The sequence below is a fragment of the Ornithodoros turicata genome, chromosome 6, assembly GCF_037126465.1.
Source record: "Ornithodoros turicata isolate Travis chromosome 6, ASM3712646v1, whole genome shotgun sequence".
Lineage (NCBI taxonomy): Eukaryota > Metazoa > Arthropoda > Arachnida > Ixodida > Argasidae > Ornithodoros > Ornithodoros turicata.
The window spans coordinates 45,075,034-45,096,837 of NC_088206.1; the positions used below are offsets into that span (position 1 = coordinate 45,075,034).

Genomic DNA, 21,804 nt, shown 5'->3' on the forward strand with positions numbered 1-21,804 from the left:
AAGAAACGAGTTCCTCTGAAAGTTACCACGGCACACAAGTACCAAGTTAAGTTATAGGTTACCAAAAAAGGAACTTAGTTACAGTAACGAGTTACTTATAATGAATTACCTCGAACTTTGATTCTATGGCCTTCCAAATGTGATTTTTATGTCATTGGAAGATGCAACGCTCTACCCTGTACACCACATGCCAAATAGGTTTCCCCCTCACACTCTAATGGGACGCGCAAAGGATGTGATTTTCACTATGTTGGTAATATTTACCGCCTTAACTCTAGAATTTGCCAGTAAGATAAACACGGTTTCATGCTGTATGATGTTCCAGGTATGCACAAAAAAGTTTCATTTTTCTCCGAGCAGTTCCTCGCACGCTAGCGACATCTGAAACGGAAAGTTTAGCAGATTTTGCAGATTTTCGAACAGGATTTGCGGAATGTGGCAGTCCAGATAAGAATAACAGCATTGTGTGATTCGATTGCAGAATGCTTCCACTATGTGTTCCTAAGAAACTAGAAAACATGACATGCACGAGAAAACTTTGTTTTCCTCCAAGGTGAATTACATCACAGGCGGATGTGCTGCCCGGTACAAAAATAAGAAAAGCTGCGATTTGTGCCACCACAAGGACGACTTCGGTATTGACGCTTGTAGGAATTTTCATGCAACATCTCGTGGGCCATGTGAGGGAGCCAGGGGGACCAGCTAACAGCGAAGACAAGCCTGCAGGAATCGTGGAGGGTCAAATCCTAACACCAAGAGACCTCTATATGTGGGCTAGAGAATGCCTTAATATTGAGGCCTGATGGGTTTCGAAGGAGGATGTTTCTTGTGAACGGAGGATTTTGGCTGACGGACACTAACACTATTGCTGTACCCGGCACAATGATAGTCCAAAACTTTGAACAGATTAATGAAACAACTGTTGCGCCGAGATGAACGGGTATCCAAGAATATGTGAGACGGTGTAGTGTGCTGAGGAAGACGAGGGGCTTGTCAGTTGCCTGGCCCGTGACTTGATTACAGTGCGCTTTCCTTCCGGCAACCAGCTGATTCTTTCTTTCGACTTGCGGTCAAGCGGTCATCCGGAATAAATGCTCCTTACTAAAGTCTACCTGGCCTCGTCAATGGTTTCCCCCTGATGATCGTCTGTTCTGCTGTTTCTTGTGTACAAAGCGAAAACTTGCCATGAACATAGTGACATAGTATTTGCAGTGTGAAGAGAACTTTGACAAAATAAAACCGTACAAAGGAAAAACGAGGAAATTAAGAAAATTTGAGAAAGCCAGGCGCTGGAGGTTGATTGCATGAACGCAACATACCATGTCCTTCCCTAGGGCACGTTTCAGTACTTTATACCATGCATTGATTGTGAACTTAAGGTATTCTTTACGTGCCAACACGGGTAGTGGAAGCATTCTACAATCGAATCACATGATGCTGCTATTTTTGTCTGGATCGCTACATACCGAAAACCTAGTTCAAGAACTGCCAAACTTGCAAGACTTTTATTGTTTTCAAGTATCGCTAGCGCAGGAGGTACTGCTCAGCAAAAAAGGGAACTTTTGTTGTGTACACCTGAGATGCCATACAGCATGAGACCGTGTTTATTTTACCGGTGAATTCTATAATGAAGGTGGTAAAAAATTACAAACATAGTGAAAATCGCGTCATTTGTGCATCCTATTAGAGGGTGAGGGGGAAACTTACTTTGCATGAAGTGTACAGGGTAGAACGTCGCATCTTCCAATGGCATAAAAATCACATTTGGAAGGTTAGCACGAACCACAGGGTGGCCCATGTATATGATGTGCAGCTTTGAAAGGAAAAACTCAACTTGGATTTATGAATATTTTGGCCCACTTCTCATGATATATGCTTAGGGAGTGACTTTTTCGGGTTAAATGCCTTTCTCAGATTCAGGGGGTAAAAATCGGGCGCTATTTTGAAATCTGTAATTCAGGGAGAAATCGGGCGATAATTGCCTTCGGGTGTTATCGGGTGTTTTTGTTTGTCCTCTTGTCTTTTAAGTCCTTTCCTAATCTCTCTCTCGCTCTTTTTCCTTCGGAATCGTGACCTTCCAGCGGTAATCCCCGAAGGCATAGACAGTGTTGACACACATGGGTGTATTGCTGGGAACGCAAGAGACCCATGTGTTACAAGTGGCGACCTTTGTTCGTCTTCAGTGGAAACGTCACTTGAGGATTTCATAGTGACCGGAATTCGGGGAGAAATCGGGTTTAACCCGAATTGGTCGGAGGTCAGTTTGGGGCGAATAACCGGGCAGAATCGGGTTTAACCCGAAAAAGTGACTCCCTACATATGCTGTAATTCTCTTAATCATCCTTCTCTTTTTGGGCGACCGTGGGAACAAAAACATTTGTAAAAGAAGGACAGGTAAACCCTGAATGTGGCTTGAACTTCTCAAAGTGTAGAACAAAATATTATTTTGTTTACAATACTGCAGACCTACACCTAGGTCCTTGCAGACAGTGTTTGTTCACTGGAAACTGTTCACGATGTGCTACCGATGTTTTAAATTTTCTATGCAGTTCCAAATTGCTCCAGCAAATTTGACAGGCCAGGTCTAGGTTGTTTCAAGTAACAACCTCTTTCCAGATGGATGACTGTGGCATTATACAGGGTGTCCCAGAAAACGTGTCATTATGGATTATAATAAAAAAAACTACACCTCCTAGAATCATGCTGTCAACGGCATTTGTTCTTACTAGGTTTTCGCCACCTCCTGATGTGAATGTCATCTAACGTAAGTGTAATTAGGTACATTTTTGCGACCTGAACTCGGAAATTTGCCATGTAAAGGTCACTGTTTTACCCCACCAATTTGAAGAGCGTGCCAAATTTACCCAAGCTCATGAAGATTGACAGGGATATTGAGGAACTACTCCATCAGAAAAAATAGCCGAACATCATGCTCTACGGAGCTCCCAGAGGGTACCGCTATATGAATTTTTCACCGCAATCGTTGTCAGTCTGATGAAAGGAGGTTGGAAACCCAGCCATCGTCGAAAGAGATAACACATGCATGGCCTATCGCATCCGACTTCCCCTGGGGTCATGCCTTCCCTCTCCTGATTTCACTGTTTTTTCTTCACTGTCGCTTTTTCTGCTATCACTCTGTGGGCTGGGTTTGAAACCTCCTTTTGCCGGACTGACAGTGATTGCGCTCAAAAAGTCATTGCACGTTATGATCAGGTGCTCCGAGAAGCATGATGTTCGGCGATTTTTTTCGATGGCATACCTCCTGGATGCCCGTCAACTATCATGAACTTGAGTAAATTCGGCACGCTCTTCAGATTGGTGGGGTAAAAAAGTGACCTTTACTTGGCAAATTTCTGAGTTCAGTTCGCAAAAATTTACATAATTAAATTTACGTTACATGACATTGACATCAGGAGGTGGCAAAAACCTAGTAAGAACAAATGGTGTTGACCGCATGATTCGAGGTGGCGTAGTTTTTTTATTATAATTCAATGACACGTTTTCTGGGACACCCTGTATAGGACAAGAGACTGATTCCAAACATACAGAGGAGAAATACTTTAAATATTTATTTACAAGAATGATGGGACACTTTTTCACTGGACTGCAAAATGAGGCCACGCTGGTTTCATACCTGCAGTCACCCATTGCCCTCTTCATCAAAGTCCATTGCCAGCCAATCCTTGAAGTACTGGCATGTAGCTGGTGAAACCACTCCACCAACGTGGCAGTTATGCATCACCTAAGTGGAAGTGAGAGAACAACATCACCATTAAAAAGCAAGAATTCTTAATATTTAAGTTTTATATAATTTATATTATATTATATAATTAATATTAGTAAGAGACGTACTATTTTTTTAATATTCCTAAAATTTGCTGATTACGGCTCGCCATATCTGAACAATCCTCAATCACCTTTACCTCAATCACGCACCCTTATGACGTCCGCCAAGGTGGGGTAACTAATGTGACCTGCCACCGTGAATACCAAAACTCACAAGACACCCCCACCAGTGAGATGTCGCAGGAAAGGTCACATGCTTGTGACCAGGGATTTTCCCAGCACCCCTCGACACACCTCCTAATGGCCCCTAAAATCTTACCCCCCCAAACTAACCCCCCCCCCCCAAAGAAATACCTACCAGAAAGGCCCAAAAAGTCAGTCAGAAAAGCAGCAGATATGGCCGTCGCATCCCCACTATCAGAGCCGTATATTAAAAGGGAGTCTGGCCATTGGGAGGAGTCACAAAAAGAGGCTCGACCTGTCAATCACAGTTTCGCTCCTCTGATTGGTTTGCTTTTTACCAAGGGGGTCGCCATGACACCATACTGCCACCCAAAATGGCGACGAAAACAAACACAGTGAAGCGGGGATTTCGTGACAAAAAATTTTCACAAACTAACCTGATTTTACGCTGCAAATGTACATCCTAATATAAATTTCTCAGAAATTAGTTTCAACTTTTGCTCATCCATCAATATCTAACTGAAAATAATACGTTTTGTCGCCGGTGTTAGGCCCAGTGAACACGGCGATCACAACGAAATCATAACAAAAACGGCGCTGTGCCGTACAATCTTATTTTTAACAGCTGGATTTCATGGGTATAAACGCTCTTGCCTCTTATATTCCAACTATTCATGTAGATTTGTTTAAAAATCATACCGACAACAGAATGTGTCCCAGCAGGTGGTTCTGCCGGCAGTGGTACAACGACGGAAGCAGACGACAATTCCCGACGTGCCTTACGCTCCCTAGGTGGCGCTTATCAAATTTGCACCAACAATCCACTACTTTTGCAGATTGCGAGAGGTATCCATTTCAATCCCATCCAATCCACTTGCCACCCAAAATGGCGCTGCCCATGTTGGATAGGGGGGCAAATAGTGAGGATAGGCTGATTGATAGCGCCCCATATTTCAAGACTTCATTGGTCGGAAAGCTGAAAAAGTGGGTGGAGCTTCAGGTATAGGCATGACCCATTAATGGCAGGACTCCCTTTTAATATACGGCTCTGCCCACTATCAGAGCCGTATATTAAAAGGGAGTCCTGCCATTAATGGGTCATGCCTATACCTGAAGCTCCACCCACTTTTTCAGCTTTCTGACCAATGGAGTCTTGAAATATGGGGCGCTATCAATCAACCTATCCTCACTATTTGTCCCCCTATCCAACATGGGCAGCGCCATTTTGGGTGGCAAGTGGATTGGATGGGATTGAAATTGATACATCTCGCTATCTGCAAAACTAGTGGATTTTTGGTGCAAATTTGATGAGCGCCACCTAGGGAGCGTAAGGCACGTCGGGAGTTGTCGTCTGCTTCCGTCGTTGCACCGCTGCCGGCAGAACCACCTGCTGGGACACATTTTGTCGTTCGAATGATTTTTAAACAAACCTACATGAATAGTTGGAATATAAAAGGCAAGAATGTTTATATCCATGAAATCCAGCAATTAAATATAAGATTGTACAGCACAGTGCCATTTTTGTTATGATTTTGCTGTGATCGCCGCGATCGCCGTGTTCACTAGGCCCAACATCGGCGACAAAACGTATTATTTTCAATTAGATATCGATGGATGAGCGTAAGTTGAAACTGATTTCCGAGAAACGTATATGAGAATGTGCAGCTGTAGCGTAAAATCAGAGTAGCCTGTGAAAAAATTTTGTCATGAAATCCCCGCTTCACTGTGTTTGTTTTCGACGCCATTTTGGGTGGCAGTATGGTGTCATGGCGACCCCCTTGGTAAAAAAGCAAACCAATCAGAGGAGCGAGACTGTGATTGACAGGTCGAGCCTCTTTTTGTGACTCCTCCCAATGGCCAGACTCCCTTTCAATATACGGCTCTGCCCACTATGGGACACTAATGCCCCCTAGGATGAAAATCCTGGGAAAATCCCTACTTACAACTACTGAAGGGAATGCCTTTCGGCTCTCGTTTCCCGTAACATCGAAGCTTGACATGCGCGTGTGTTCAGGGGTTAATGTAGTCACCAAGTATGACACATGGAAAAACAATTCTTATTTCCTCAATGCTCTGGTGTGCAGTACACTGTGTGCATGATGTCATAAACCACATCAGTCAAAGCCTCACAACGCCTTTTAATGTGGTAGGCGCTTAAAGATTGTTCATTGTGATACCTGATGACATATAAGGAAGGTCTTCGTTATGTAGGAGGGATTATTGTAAATAATGCCGTTGCAACAAAGCCGCAGAACATAACAGATTTTTCTTTCTCAAATAAATATATGTTTGCAGTGACCTTGCTGCATTGTGGCCTTTTAAAATTAATTAAAATTAATGAGCTTTAAGCATCATAGTGCCAAATTTGTGAGCAGCATTCATTGTTTTTGGGTGCTATACTGTTACAGTGGAAATCGGATATAATGAACAAATGCGTCGTTCTCATGATATTTCCCCATAAAGAGGTTCGGCTATAATTGCTTTCTCTCACCCCAAGAATGAGCTGTCAATTGTGCGTGAGTCATAGTTCCCTTTGTAGGGCACTGTAATAAGCCTTGAGCAAAAGATTCTTACAGGACATGTTCCACATGGCATGCGCATGAGCCCTGTGCTTTGCACCAGTGGCTCCACCGCTCTGTACAGATTGATCATGTCTGTGGACTTTTCTGCTACTACAGTCTTTTCCACCTTGCCATCATAGATGAGTGTATTTAAGATTGTTTCAATGTCTTCAATGCTGAGCTGGACCTATTTGAAATGAAAAGGAGCACACAGTCACAGAAAGGTCTAAAGTGGTAGACATTCTTAATTGTTATTGCAGGGGTGAACATCAGTTGAGCAACTGTCTTTGCTACAATAGCTTTCAGTGAGCACCCACTACAAACATGACTGACTCGACCCTGACACTGAAACTGGGCACAAATATGGAAAGTCTAGTGAGCTTGTGGACATAAGCAAAACGGTATAAAACACATGAGCATGTAAACATCACATTTGTTCGTGTAGTAATCGACAGCCAGTTCACTATTTTCGAAGCCTATGACAAACTTCTGACCCAAACAGAAGATTCCTGTAACTATGCATTCTAGCACAGGATGAATATATATGGAAAGGTTGTAGCACCGTCAACCCAACTGGTGCCATTGCTGGAGGTATGACCAAGAGGTTCAGTTATAACACATCCAAATCGCTTTAATAAGGCCACAGTGTATTTCTAGCGGCCATACTCATGCTGAAAATGTCTTTTTACTTACATCAAACTACTGCGAGGTACAGCTTGGGACAAAAGTTTACGGAACACCGGGGTGACACATTTCTCCATTGGAGCGACAACCTAGCAGCAAAAAGGAGCAGACGCACATACTGAGAGATGGATAGAATCCCTTTCTTATTCCATCTATTCCTGAGAGCTAGCAAGGGGCTGCTCCGATGAAGAAATATGCCAGTGCCTAAACGTTGCAGGAGATGCTGACATGGGAGAACGGTTTATGTTTGTGTAAACTGTAAAGCCTCTCTACACATATTGTGTGCCTCGAGCATAACACCCACCCCCATTATATGGTCAAATAAATATGCATACTACAGGTCACAAGCGATAAAAAATTTCCATCAAATGCAGTTGCGCTGGCGTACATTGTGCTACAGTGCAGTATAGCAAAGAAGAAAACTTACTGAGCATTTAAGAAGTAATTTTCTCGCACGCTTTGACATCTCAGCAAAAGTAGTAGCACACAACCTGATTTCTCATTAATGTTTCTGAGACATGCTTCAAGGTACATTTAGTGTGCATAACTAATGCAAGTTCTGTTTAGGAAAATACATAATTATACAGCAGTTATGTAAAGCTGTAATTAAGTAAATATGTAATTACAGCTTACACAGAATAAAACTTCTGCTGCATGTTCCAGGCAACTCTAAAAGATGACAGGTGCTACAAGACAAATACCCGTAGACCCTTCACTGCAACTCTCCCTCACTGGTATTGGTGAATCAGATACTGATACCAAGGTAGCAAACCATTCTGCAATGCATAATTGATTATGTCATCAAGTTGGTCAAGGAAGATGCTTTTGGAAGCTATTCCAACCCAATACAATTTGAGAGCGAAATCTATCTTGTCTCTCACATTTCCGAGGCAAAATGGTGATCGCCAACCAGTGGTGATCACATTTCTTAAGCGCTTCAGCAAATCAACCTGAGTTACCATGAGCAAATGGCACCATATATAAAAGGTAGCCTACATTTTGCGGAGGGGTGTCTATGCCCTTGCACCAATCATAGCTGCTTTTTATGGTGTTTTTATGCATTTTATTGCACAGTCATGAGATGAGATATTGAGCATGGTGGCTTGTGATAGACAGGTTTTCCAAAGCAGGTTTTCGAGTTACTTCCTTGCTCCTCTGAGGCCACAAATCATCATCAGTTACTCTTTACACCCCATGCTCAAATCTTAGATCTCTGGAAGACATTGGATGCAGTTACAGAATTATTTTACTGTATGTTGCTGCACTAGATTAGCTTATAAAGTGTTTCAGTATGACTGGATTTCTCCTCCACCAGAACACCAGAAAAGTGCACCCTGTTTGAGTTGTGGAACACAAATTTATTACCCTGCCATGTTTTTTGTTTTTGTTTTTTTAATATATGCTAGGCCTCTGCATGCAAGTTTACCACCTTGCCTATCTTTGACTGCTAAAGTTAGCAACTGATTTCATAGACACCATCAGACCTTCCACAAGCCTTGTCAGAACCTTACCTTACTGATGCCTAGTTCATTAATGAAGTTCCATACTTCCTTCGAAGAAGAAAATGACGAATTCTTCTGTAACAAAGGGTCCGTAGAATTTTCTCGTGCAATCGTCAGCTGAAAGTAATGTCCCATTAGCCTCAAAGGTTGGATAGCATAAACGAACTACCTTCTTCTGGAGGAATCTGTAGCACTGCTGGTTCAATACTTGGACAAACTCAGACTCAAAATCCTGGTCACTGTACCACGCCCCTCCTGTGATGGAACGGTCAGGTTCAAGGTTGTACAACATGTACACCTTTTTTTTCGACGCCTGTAAGAAAACAGAACATGATGCCTCGCATGTTGTAACCCGTGGTATCAAAAAGGGGCTAACATGCTGTTACCCCCTCTCGTCTGATATGGGATCTCATGAAGTCTGGGACCGCACAATCAATAGAGCATTTCATGCTGGCAGCAGTAGCGCCAGTTCCTCCGTTTCTCTGCGACACAGTGACGCCATAAAAACAACGTAAGGAGTCCTCCGCGAGAACCATTTTCTTCTCTGTGTAGTGTAATATTGTTAGTTATCATGTCTCGCATGGTACGGAAAGGGATCCGTTAATGGGGGGAGGATGCAAACAGCTCCCGCACCGGGTGACGCATACCATAATGGCGCCACTGGCTGGCACACATAACATGGAAAACACTACAGTTTTCGTTATTGTGGCTGTATTACTGATACGTACCGAGACTGACTTGACAGCTTTTATGAGCTTCTTGCTTTCCAAGTTCTTCAAAATTTTATTTAGTTGAGTAAGAACAAGACCACTCTTCATCCTTATGTCCCGTATCCAGATCCCTGCACATATCAGGGCTGCAAGTCACCAACACTTATCCAAATCATGCTTTACGTACCTTTGTTGCTTGCCTCTTCGACGATCTGGTAGACAACCTTTTCTTCTCTGTCTGTGCCCTTGCATAGCCTTCGGATTTTACAGAAGGTTCATTATTCCAAAGCTTGCTCTCATATACTAGTCGTGGTAACTCACTTTTCTGTGTCGGGATCTTTCAATCTATATAAGAGCTGGTTTTTCTGCTTCAGAATTTCTATTTTTCCCTGAGAAGAGAAACAGACATCGACACATACAAGATGAGCTCTCTTGAGCCTCTCAATGTTATAGCACGATGGGCATAGGAACTATAAAAGCAACCTGGCTGAGCAACTTGTTGACGGCCTCAGCTCGTTTGGAGGCTTCTAAACCTGGACATTGTAGCTGGACAATCTTATCGGTGATTCCAGTGGGATTGGCCTCACATAGTTCAAGGATCCTGCCGAGAAGATGTCTTTCAGATACACCACGCATGCTCTACACTGTATGCACTACCACGCAAAAGAAATTTAATTGCTAAATTCCACGACAAATCAAGATGACAGTTAACTCACTTCTGCTCCACTTCTGCTGCGTCAAGTTTTTCGGTTTTAACAGCAACGCTCGCAGTCATCGTGGAGGCGGCCATGTTTGATGGTGACGATGTCAGCTGAGCTATCCCTTTCGCGTGAGGAATGTGACCGTGTGTCTACTGTACCTGTTTCTGAATAATGTATCTTTTGAACTATGCTTTATTTCCTCTACTTTCGAAGCGAAGCCACCCTGTCACAGATTCCTCTACAGCTCCTCCATGTGTTGTTATTCTTAACTTTTTTTTTACAACACCCCCATTGAAATTTCTGAGATTGCCCCATCAAATATCATTACCCCCTTTTTAGAGGCCGATTTCTAGGGATATCACTAACCTCTGGCTGACTAATTCGTAAACACGTGGCGCTATCGAAAAGCCTGCATGCGTGTTCTCCTCCTCCGTCGTCGTTGACAAGGTGGGAGCATATATCGGCATCTCCTAAGAATTCATTCAACATCACATCATGATCGGATTTCGGCGCAGTCCATCACATCACATCACCATCATAAACCACACCACATCACTTCAGAACATATCAATCACATATCAAACCCATATCACATATCAAACCCCTCATTCAACTTCAAAACCCATCACGTCACAGCCTGTGAACTCCAGTCGTGCAATATCACTCTTCATGAAGAATGAGATTGTACGACTGAAAGAATTGAAAGAATTGAAAGAATGATGTGGGGCACTGCAGTGCCCCACATCATTGTTTCATCGTTTGTTAGTCGCCTTTTTATTTTATTTTTTTGTCATCTTTGTCTTTAATCTATATCTCCCTCTTTCATCGTTTGTTAGTTTATCCTTTATTTCCTGATTCTTTTCTTCTCACTCTTTGCGGAATAGCAAGCCGACGCCGTTTGGCTGACCTTTCCCCCGCTTTTTTTTCTCCTTTCGTCTAAAAAATAACCCCCCAATCACGTTTTTGTCGTTGAATAAACCTCTACCTGTTTGTAAACAAATGACGTCATAATGTTCGACAGCGCCACGAGGTTGGTATAGAGTTGAGCCAGGCCTCCACAGCTCCCCGCATTTGCGGCAGTAGAAAAATAAAATCACGTCCCAGTCACGTGGTATTACATCGTCAGGCATCATGACGGATGCTCATTGGCCAAAGGAGGATGCGCGTTCCGGGATTGGTTGATAATGTTTCGAAATATCCCAGTCAGCCATATACAACCTTAGGATGTCCCATGGAGTAACGACCTCGGGTAACCAGACGTCCTCAGGACGTCGGGAAACTTCCCACGGATGGAAATTGTACTAACATAGTTTGTTCAATGTTACCGCCCGAACCGGTCTACAGGACATCCTGGCCGACGAACAGAGGACACATTTTGGATAATTTGAGGCATGCAGGGGGCCGTTCTGTGGTTATCCTGTGGACGCTGTGGCAGGTTTTTATTGGGTTCTACAGGTACTATATGATTTGATTTTACTTCTCTATTTTATTTACTTGTGGTGGTTACACAGTAAAGACAGCATATACAGAACAAAGAACGTTTATTACACAATAAGAAACTTCAAAGCGGCACATCTGTGAGTGCTACAGTCCCTTAGTCTGGAGGAATGTAGTTCGCGTGTAAGTCAGCTTCCATTTCTTCACTGCAAAAGAACAGGTTTCAGATTTTTCTGGAGCATCCTAGCTATAGCTTTCACAACACTGAGCATAGCTTTATTTTGTCACCGTCAGTTAATTCCATGCATCGTTCTAGACCTACACACATTTGTCACAACGCAAAATGCACCTCTGAACCAGCCGTACGACCTGCCAAATCAGAAATACTAACTGAAAACACTTCGCTATCCGAAATATATGGCACTCTGACAGGACAGGTGTACCCAGTACCCACCTCAATCACCGATGTTACCGCTTCAGCGAACACCGTTTGTTGCTTGACATATCCGTAGCTGATGTTCTCAGCTGTTGTGATCACTTGGAGACCGCAAGGCGGCCGGCTCCCTGCTGCCTGACCTGTTGTGGAAGACGAATATGAGCTGCGTCTGCTCACCGTTCTGTTTTTGCATAGCTTACCTGTACACGTTGCTGCTCCAGCGATACTTTAACTGAAGCGTGCACAAGTACCAACTTGTGTAGCTGACACACTCATCGACGGACAAACTGGTCAAAACCAACCGTCACGGCCGCCTGCCCACTGTTGCCAGCCGTGAGCTGCTCTCGATTTCGTGCATGATCTCCTACCCACGACCTACTTAATAAGACTCTTACACGTTTTGTCAACCACACTCTACCTCAGGTAGGCGAATTTAATTCACTGTGGTGACGATGAAAGGTCTCGCCGTTGTTGGCCTCACAGAGGTGGGCAACGTCACAACTGACGACCTGGGGGAATGTGCATCCTGGTCGACTTCTATAGGAACTGTGCCGACATATGATTTGGTCGAAAGACATTTCATCGAAGATCGAAACGGCAGCGGTCGCTTGATCGATTTTTTATTAGTTCACTTGGAGTGTTGAATGCCGGAGTTCTAAATGCCGTTATCCTCCGTTACCAGCTCCGGTGGCGCAGCGGTAACGCGTGCGCTTGGAGACTGGGAGGTCCGTGGTTCGAATCCGCGGGCCGGCTGTGCCGTCTGGGGTTTTTCCTGGGTTTCCCTCAGATGTGTAATAGGCGTATGCTGGCACAGTTCCCCTGAAGTCGGCCCATGGACGCAGCTATCCTCCCCCCGAGCGGATTCCGCTTGGTCTTCCACTTCACCCTTTCCTCTCCTCCTCTCCACCACCTTTCCCTTCCCGAAAAACATGCCGCCTAATCAGGCAGGCAGACCTCTCTGGTTTCCTCCCAACGACACTCCTCCTCCTCCTCCGTTATCCTAAGCAACATTTAACTGCGTGTAACCCGTTTGCTCGTAAACACATTCCTCATGCTAACCCACTTTGTCAAATAATAATTGATTTCAAGTATTAAACATTCTTGGCAAATAAAAATAAATAAATTAATGACATTTTTCGATTATTTATTCCTGTTGAATGTGGATAAATTTTAACAATGTATTATTGTTTCTGACAATCAACTGACCATTGTAAAGGAGAAAGAACATTTTTAGTTTATTTACTTTTCGCCTATGTGCAGGTGAATCTAAATTTAGTTCTTGCTACAGACATGTAACCGAAGAAGTCCTTCGAAACCTAGACAAGATAAGCAGGGCAGCAGATCTTTGTACTTTCTCTATTTTTTCGGATAGCGTGCATGTGTAGTGACCCAGATTGCAGATGCATACACTAAACGAGGTTGAACTAAGGTTTTATATATGCTGTTAATTTAATATATTTCGTTGTGCCATGGCGAAATTTCCTTCTTAGCATCCACAGACTTCGGGTGGCTTTCGCGCACATACGGCTATCCTGTTTCAGACCGTTCCCTTTAAATATGTCACCAGCAATGAGAAGGGTGCTCAGAAGAAACACAGATTATCGGCTGCTCCCAACCTGGTGCAACTTTCTTCAACATGTGTCCGACTGGTTCGTAAATTACAAACGTCTGCAAGTAACCAGCGGTCTCCCTGCAAAAAAGAAAAAAAAAAGAAAAATAAGAAAAGAAATAATAATAATAAAAATGAAAAAAAGCGGAGTACCCTGATTGCCAGCTCCGTATGCTAAAGTAACAGAAAAAGAGGTGCGGATGACACAGTGCATGCATTTTTGAACTCCCTTCAAACAAACGGCGTCGATCAACCGGCTTTCGATCAAACGCCTTCGATCAAACGTCATTTGACCAAACGGCGTTCGACCAAATGGGCGGGCACTACGGCGTTCAAACACCCATTGACTCACGATAGATAAAAATAAACTTCCATAAAGATTCGTTCTGACTACATACAAGCAGGACCATGCTGTTACATAAACTTCAAACTGACACACTAAGCGGCCTTGGTAGTCGCCATTCATTCCACCTTTCTCACCCTATGACCTTGTTCCAAATGCGGGAGAGGAAGACCCGGCCTTTGTGGTCTCCCGCCTTTCGGTGCATATGAGCATTCGGATGTTCTGGACGTTTTGTGCTTATGAGCAGCTTCTCCCCTCCTGCTCATTTCCACCAAACACTCAAAACCACCAACTTTTTTTCGGTGCATATGAGCGTTTGGATGTTTTGAGCGTTTGAAGGTTATGAGTATTTGGTGCTTATGAGCTACTACCCCCGTAGGTGGATCCATGGCGATGTTTTCCGCTCAAAGATGGTGGACTCAGGGGCTGAGCATGCGCATACGCGTTGTCGGAAATAGTCCATTGTCCTGGATCCCCGTCCCACACAGTCGAAAGAAAGGAATGTAAGGCCATTAGGTAGCGTATTACACAGAGTTAAATATTCCTTAAGATAACAGCATCTAGGACTGACGCTTTCTTTTGTTTTTCTTTTTGTTACATCAACGCTACAAGCGAACCAATAAAAAATCGATCAAACGACCGCTGCCGTTTCGACCAAACGGCGTTCGATCAAATGGCTTTCGACCAAATGTCCCGGAACCATTAATCCTATAAAATGACAGTCGGATGTCATTTTGCATGAGCACGCATCATGATATGGTACAGCATATAAAAACAACAGTGTACTCCACTACCGAGGCATTACGGCACGGGTTTCAGAGGACCGCCCTCGACCACATGTACTGTTGTCATCTCCAACAAAAGCCTGTCCATGCAGTTCCTTGCAATAAATGTCATGTGCATTAATTTCGCAGCCAGCTGTGGTAAGTTGCATGCGTCTCCTGGTTTCACATAGAAAGATGATGCGCGCCCAGTCGATTGACAGCGGTACGATGCCAACAAAAGTTTAATGAAAGAAACCATCAAAAAAGTAGTCTTCTTTCGTCATTAGCCAGCATTACCAAACATACGCACAAAAATGGCCTGGGCGTCTCGTCAAAGTCCTTCTGTAACAATATGTGTGGCATCATGTTCAGTAAAAGGGGGAAAAGAACCAGAGTCTTCTGTCGGCATTATCTAAACATACGCACAAAAACGGCACGGGCATGGCATCTCATCAAATTCCTTTCGTAAAAACACGTGTCGCATGACGCAGTGAAGACAAAAAGGGGGTATGAAACAGAGAAGAAAAAAAAAAAAACCCAGAGGGAGACAGTCCATAGTGACGCATTGTCCCGCAAAACGACAAAGAAACAAAAACGGGGTATACCTCTCACCGGCCGTGTCCCGGTCCACAGCCCATCGCACACGAATCGCATGACATGCTCAATAAAAGGGAAGGCACACACACACGCCAAAGAACGCCTTACTATCACCCAAACACGGGCGCAACGATTCTGCGGACGTCTTATCAAGATCACTCTAACAACGCGTGTTCCATATATTTAATAAAACAAACAAACGCGGGCATCGCTCAAGGACGCCGCAAACGCGCCATTCGAAGTCCGCGCCTAACAGGCAATGAATCAAGCCATCATAAAACGTTCATTAAAAGCAAAAACAAACAAACAAATGCGGGCATCGCTCGAGGACGCCGATCATGAAACGTTTATTAAAAGCAAAAACAAGCGAACACAGGAACCGTCAAAATCCGTCAATTCATTCCACGAAAACAGAAAAAAAAAAAGAGAGACAGAAATGGGATCATGACTCAGTACTTATCGCCGACCATTTTCGCGGTCCCAAGGAACGCTCGTCTCTAGGTTCACACAGTACCGTGTATGCCAAAGGGAGTCTGGCCATTAATGGAACCTGCCTATACCTGGAGCTCCACCCACTTTTTGAGCTCTCTGGCCAATCACGAGCCAAAATACAGTTCGCTATTAACCCCAGGCTATCCAAGCTATATATTACCTGTATTAACTGGGCCGACATTTTCGGGAAACTGGATTGGATTAGATTGAATAGGATATTCCCTGACGACCTAGCAACATAATGGATTTTGCGTCCACTTTTAACGGCGCCATCTGGATGGTGAGGGGCACGCCGGGAAGACGCAGAATAGCAGAAGTAGCAGAAGGAGAAGTACTTGCTAGCAGAACTGATTGGCCGGCAGAACCGCTAGTTGGAACAGATTGGCGGTATTATAAGTATTTTAACTATGAAACATGAGATTGAACCAAGAACGGTCAAAGGTGTGTATATGAATAAAAGTATGTCATAAAATGAAAATTTTCGGCCATCCGTAGCGTTTTTCTTGCTATTTGCAGGTGATCGTTGTCGTTACTAGGCCTAACAAGGACGACGAAACATATTAGTTTCAGGTAAACATCGACACTGGAGCGTAATTTAAAGGTGATTTGCAAGATAATTGCAACAGAATGTACACTTACGGAATAAAATTGACGTAATTTGTGAAAAAAAATTGTCATGAAATCCTCGCTTCGCCGTTCCAAGCTACGCCGCCATTTTCGGGAAAATTTTGGTGTCATGGCGGCCCGCATAGAAAACAGTAGCCAATGAAAAACGCTCAATTTGAATGACAGGTCGAGCCCCTTTTTTAGGCTCCTCCTAATGGCCAGACTCCCTTTGGCATACACGGCACTGGGTTCACAGATCGAGCAGCGCCATCTCACGGGCCAACTCAGGGCCGTGGTGGATGGAACGACCCAGTGGATGTAGCATCGCCAAAAACACGTCCCCGCCTACGTTCGAACCTCTGCCCCCAGATGGCAATCAGCCGAAACTTCCAGGACAGGCACGAAACGGTACATCTCATCCCGGCGCATGCTGAAGAAGAAGCAAGAAGCTTCCAGACACATCGCCTGCTCTCTGGCAAACGCACGTGCTGTTTCTAGCTGGAGCATTCATTCTTTGGACTCAGTTGTGTTCAGAGAGCAATCACTCTTGCGTTTTGCTACCAAGTCGAACCGAAAACCGAATTAACCGGAATTTTTAGCTGGAACTGAACCGGAACCGAACCGATCTAAAAACTTCGGCTACCGGTTCGGGATACCGGTTCAGGTTCGGATTGGTGTGTGGTGGGGGATGATTGTAGCGGGCCGTGGACAACGACGAAGATGGCCACGCGCCTGGAGCACCCGCCTCAGTTCCACCGGCGCGGCCATGGAGATAGGCCACTGTCATCGCCTCTCCGTGGCATACCATCATCGCCGGTCGGGGCTCATGTAGAGGAACTCCACCTCCTCTACATTTGGTGACCCGAACGATGAACATCAAGTTCGGAGCAATTCGGCCCTTCTCCATCCCAAATTTTTGACAAAATCGGCTAGCACTACCAAGGCAAGCTATCCCTGGAAGCCACCACCATTACCCGACGCATCACGACCGACACGCCGACCGCATCCGTCCCGCTTCCGTCCACGCTACCGATCTGACCGACCACGCAACGTCCAGACTCATCACCCTATGCGCCCACCGACCCGCTCCACGGCTTCCAGGGACCGACCTGCGCTGTCCACGGCCCCCGGCACACTTACCACCCTCTTCATTTCTGCATCTCAACTCGCACCCACTGCCGGCCGCGACACCTGTGCAACATGCTCGCCTGCCGGTTTCGGCAGTCGCGGCAGCCGACGCCACAGCACGCATCAGCCGGCGTCTCGGCAGTCCTCACGGCTACGCAGCCTCACCTGGCGTCATTTCCTGGGACCCTACGAGCTCTCGCTCCCGTGCCGGTTGCGGCACCCCAGGCCACGACTCCAACGCCAGATCACGACTTCGCCATCGTCAACGTTCATCTCTGGCAAGCCTCATCTCGGCCGCTCCCGCCCCACTCATCGACCTCTGCCTGCAACGTGTGCTGTGCCGCCCGTGGACATGTCCAGCAGTGCGCGTCATCCACGATCACTCTTGCGCTCTCCCTCCGGTATAGACGTGATTCTTGGATCTTTCTTATCGCCGCTCCGCGTCTGAGGGGGGGAGCACTGTAGCGGGCCGTGGACAACGACGAAGATGGCCACGCGCCTGGAGCACCCGCCTCAGTTCCACCGGCGCGGCCATGGAGATAGGCCACTGTCATCGCCTCTCCGTGGCATACCATCATCGCCGGTCGGGGCTCATGTAGAGGAACTCCACCTCCTCTACATGATGTGGGGATTCGAGCGGTCTGCCTGCCTATAGACTGGCGGCACGTTGCTCGGGGAAGGGATGAAAGGGATGGTCCTGTTGGTTGAAAAACAGAAATAAATGCATAAAAACGTAACTAGGAGATCTTGTATCATTTTTAGTGGCTACTTCAACCGGTTAATCGAACCGATATACGTGAGCTGGAGCTGAACCGGAATTGAAAACTTTATGGCCGAATCCGAAGCCGAAACAAACCGAAAAACATTTCGGTTCGACGCTCTGCTCATCAGTGCTACATGAGCGCCCCCCTCACCCTATTACCACTTTGGTACGGGTGGCTCACAGGTTGTCATAGTACAGTTTCAAGGGGTGATGAGCTGTGCTTCAGGGATTTATATTCCCTTCACTACGGTCGCAGCGAAGCGCGACGAAATCTGTTAGTTGTCACTTTTAAAAGATTGTTACAACAAGGGGAGTAGCACACTTTAAAGGGCACCCATACTCCGTTTCTGTGACTTTGTTAGTGCTACTGCGGGTGCCGTAAACCGTGTAAGATGCCTGTCGTTTGTCACTTTGGTACTGGTGGCCCACATGTTGGTATCATGCGTTTAAAGGGGTGCACCGTGCTTTAGCGTTTATATTTCGTTCATTAATATAAACTACTACAGGACCAATCCCTCATATCGCTGGTTCCAAGGTCATAATTGTAACATGGGTTACGACTGACGAAGAGGAAGTCAGACTGTTGTGTAGACGACGACGACGACAATAAAGATTCATTCTTTCATGCACCATCTTACAATAATAAAAACGTTCACAAGGATTGCAGTAGCGGTTGGCGCAAAATCATCAAAAAGCAGCACCAGACCCCTTTAATATGAACCAATACCCTATTATCGCTGCTGCCAAAGTTATAAGGGTAACAAAATCACAGGGACTGCAGCTACACTCTAAGGAAAAAAGCTTTTTTTACCTCTTGGGGTAGAAGTGCGTTGTCCCAACTTTTCAACCCTTTTGGGGTAGAAGATGAGGGGTAGAAGCAGTTCTACCCTGCCACTTCTACCCCAGGGGTAGAACAGACCTACCCGATAGTGGGGTGGCAGCTTACCGTCTTCGTTGAAGAGTTCTACCCGTCCACGGTTGAGTATTATGTGTCATATGTCATGTGTCATTATGTGTCATGTGTGTTATACCTCATGGGGGAGCTACGTCTACCTCGAGGAGGCGAAATTTGCCTCCGCGTTGGAAATAAATGCTATACCTTTTGCGATGGGACGTTCTACCCTTGGTAGAAGTGATCTGCTATAAATTTCCACTCCTGAAGGAAGCAGTTCTACCCTAGTGGTTCGAATCTTAACATTCTAACGGAGAAATGTTTTCTACCTTAGCAGTGATATACGTTTGCCGGTGGGGAGGGGTATTCCACACATTTCGAGAGAAGCATTTGCCACCGTATAAATAGAACTCTTCTGCTCTTGTACATAATTAGAACTGTTCCCTCTTGTTGGGGTGCACGTGAAGGTAACAGTAACGACATGCAGTTAATGAACACTGTTCCGAAGGAATGGAAGCGCACAGAAAAGGCTGTTACAAATTACAAATCTTTATTTTGCACAATCTATTCCAATCAAGACACAACAGCTTTATCACATGGGCTCACCAATGCGAGGGGTACATTCATTAATTTGTAGAGCACTTGCAGTGTAGAAGGGGACTTGGGCATCAATTCTATGTCCATAACCAGTAAAGCACGACGAGGGTCCTCACAGGCTCCTTCAAGCTGGACACCCTAAGGGTCTCTTTCTCCAGGTATAACAGCGTTCGCTCCGGATGGAATACTTCCCGGGAAAACACACCAGATGACAGACATGTTCATTCTTTACGTAGAAAGTTACCAGAATACATAGACAAAATCTCCCAAGTATTTTCAGCAGGACGTTATCTTCTCTGGAGACACCAGTAATAAAGTACGAAAAATGCAAAGCTCGTTTCCATAGATACATAACAAAACCTTTTGCTATGTACAATAAGAACCCACCTGGGGCGTGATGAAGGACCTTTCATGTGCCAGACTGAGGACCACAAGGAGTGTGACTATCATTGCTGCACATATATATAATCACAATATGAATATTCACCCGATATTACACAAGAATTAAACAGAAACACCCTGCATGTGTCGCAATGCATATGCGCTATGGAAGCCACAAAGCCGTGAAACGTCCGAACTACCTGTAGACTATCTCGACTCTCGGAGGACAAATCATCTTACCGTCACCATGTTCAGACTCTAAAGGCTTCAAAGAACGCTTCCAGTTGGCGCTTCTTTCGACTGTACCTCAAAGCCGCTTCCGAAATGTCCTGCAGAACTCTGTCCAAGGCAGTTTCAAAGACAGTCCCTGTGAGCGCATTGCATTCTTCCCTAATCTGAACGAACAAAAAGTGTCACGAAGGCGTACAAATGGCAAGTTCGTAGTAAAGAGAACCACGGTGGGAGCTATACAGCCACGAAAACTACCAGCTTCTGCTGTTTCCACACAGGTGTCAAAGTCGTCGTCGTCGTAGATCTGCAAGGAACGATAAGACAGCATAATTATCCCACTGCGACACTATACATAGCGCGCCATCAGTGAAGAACTGACCATAATATAGGTGATGGCCACGTCAAGCACTTATCACGAACAAAAGGTACACGACACTACTCACTGTGAGGTGCTAGCACATTAGTTCATCTTCCCTTAGGCGGAGTACCGTTGAGTTGCCATCGCAGGACACCACCGCCGTTCTTTCGCCGTAACGTGTTATAATCTTCACTGCTATAGATTCGTTGCATGCAGTATGCATGACTGTCTGGAACGAACGGACGCCTAAAGTGACGCAATTTCTTCCCTTCGTCTGCGCAGTCATGCACAGATTGAACGATAAGTGAAGTGATATACTCATCTGAACGTTTTTCGAACATACAAAGTAACTCACCGTTGGTCTCTTCTTTAGTTCTTCCTCTGGTATGCTCAGTAGCGCGGCAGCGGCACCAATTGTGTCTTCCACTGTGGTGATGTCAGCTCCCCCCTGACACTACCGCTTTTCGCCCACCATAACTAAATAGCACCTTCATGGCAGAGTTCGCCGTCGGTCAGGAACGCGCCGTCGAGTCTGAGCACGAGATCACGTCTGTTCCCACTCTCTTCCAACCCTTTTTGCACACAGGCACAGGATGTTACGGTGACAGTATGCCTTGACAGTTGTGAGCTGTTCACGCGCAAAGAATCACAGCCTACGCCTACTGCATTTTCACCAGGCACAGAGCTTTTTTTAGTAAACACATCATAGTTTGGAAAAGGAGAAAGAAAAAGAAACGTGGCCCGCAGGCGTCGCCACACGTCCTTATCGGCGTCCTTGGTAGCTCTGTGAGTGTGCTGAGGAAGACGGAGCAAGGTAAATATAAATGGTAGCGAAGGCGGGAAAAAATACGAAATCTGTGTTAGCAGCCCTGCGCCCTTCATGATACACATTCGAGCGTGGTTGTTGAGGGGCAAACTACGAAGGTAAACAAAAATAATTTAATCGGAGGCGCGAAAAATGTCTGTACTAATACAATATGCATGTTTTTAATGAGCAATTCGCGCGGTCTGCCAGTAATACGTAAGATTATAGACAGAACCGA

General features: G+C 45.2%; 1 protein-coding gene and 2 long non-coding RNA genes across 4 annotated transcripts; all 3 read right to left on the reverse strand.

The window, feature by feature from the left end:
• Positions 1-3,547: 3,547 nt before the first annotated feature.
• On the reverse strand, positions 3,548-10,241 carry LOC135397959 (DNA-directed RNA polymerase III subunit RPC6-like). Its single transcript, XM_064629438.1, has 9 exons — positions 10,143-10,241; positions 9,910-10,027; positions 9,748-9,815; positions 9,614-9,681; positions 9,445-9,557; positions 8,886-9,029; positions 8,726-8,833; positions 6,544-6,717; positions 3,548-3,742 (listed from the first exon to the last, which is right to left on the reverse strand). Exons 1-9 carry the CDS (start codon positions 10,214-10,216, stop codon positions 3,641-3,643), a joined length of 969 nt encoding a protein of 322 aa, XP_064485508.1. The 5' UTR covers positions 10,217-10,241; the 3' UTR covers positions 3,548-3,640.
• A 1,261-nt stretch (positions 10,242-11,502) lies between these two features.
• On the reverse strand, positions 11,503-12,295 carry LOC135397960 (uncharacterized). The gene is made up of 3 exons (XR_010423913.1): positions 12,201-12,295; positions 12,019-12,140; positions 11,503-11,770 (listed from the first exon to the last, which is right to left on the reverse strand). It is a non-coding gene; the product is annotated as an uncharacterized LOC135397960 (long non-coding RNA).
• Positions 12,296-19,723: 7,428 nt separating this feature from the next.
• LOC135397961 (uncharacterized) lies at positions 19,724-21,527 on the reverse strand. Of its 2 annotated transcripts, XR_010423915.1 has the most exons (4): positions 21,117-21,527; positions 20,847-20,990; positions 20,413-20,707; positions 19,724-20,243 (listed from the first exon to the last, which is right to left on the reverse strand). It is a non-coding gene; the product is annotated as an uncharacterized LOC135397961 (long non-coding RNA). The 2 variants fall into 2 exon arrangements; XR_010423914.1 differs by having other exon boundaries at positions 19,724-20,707.
• Positions 21,528-21,804: the final 277 nt, after the last annotated feature.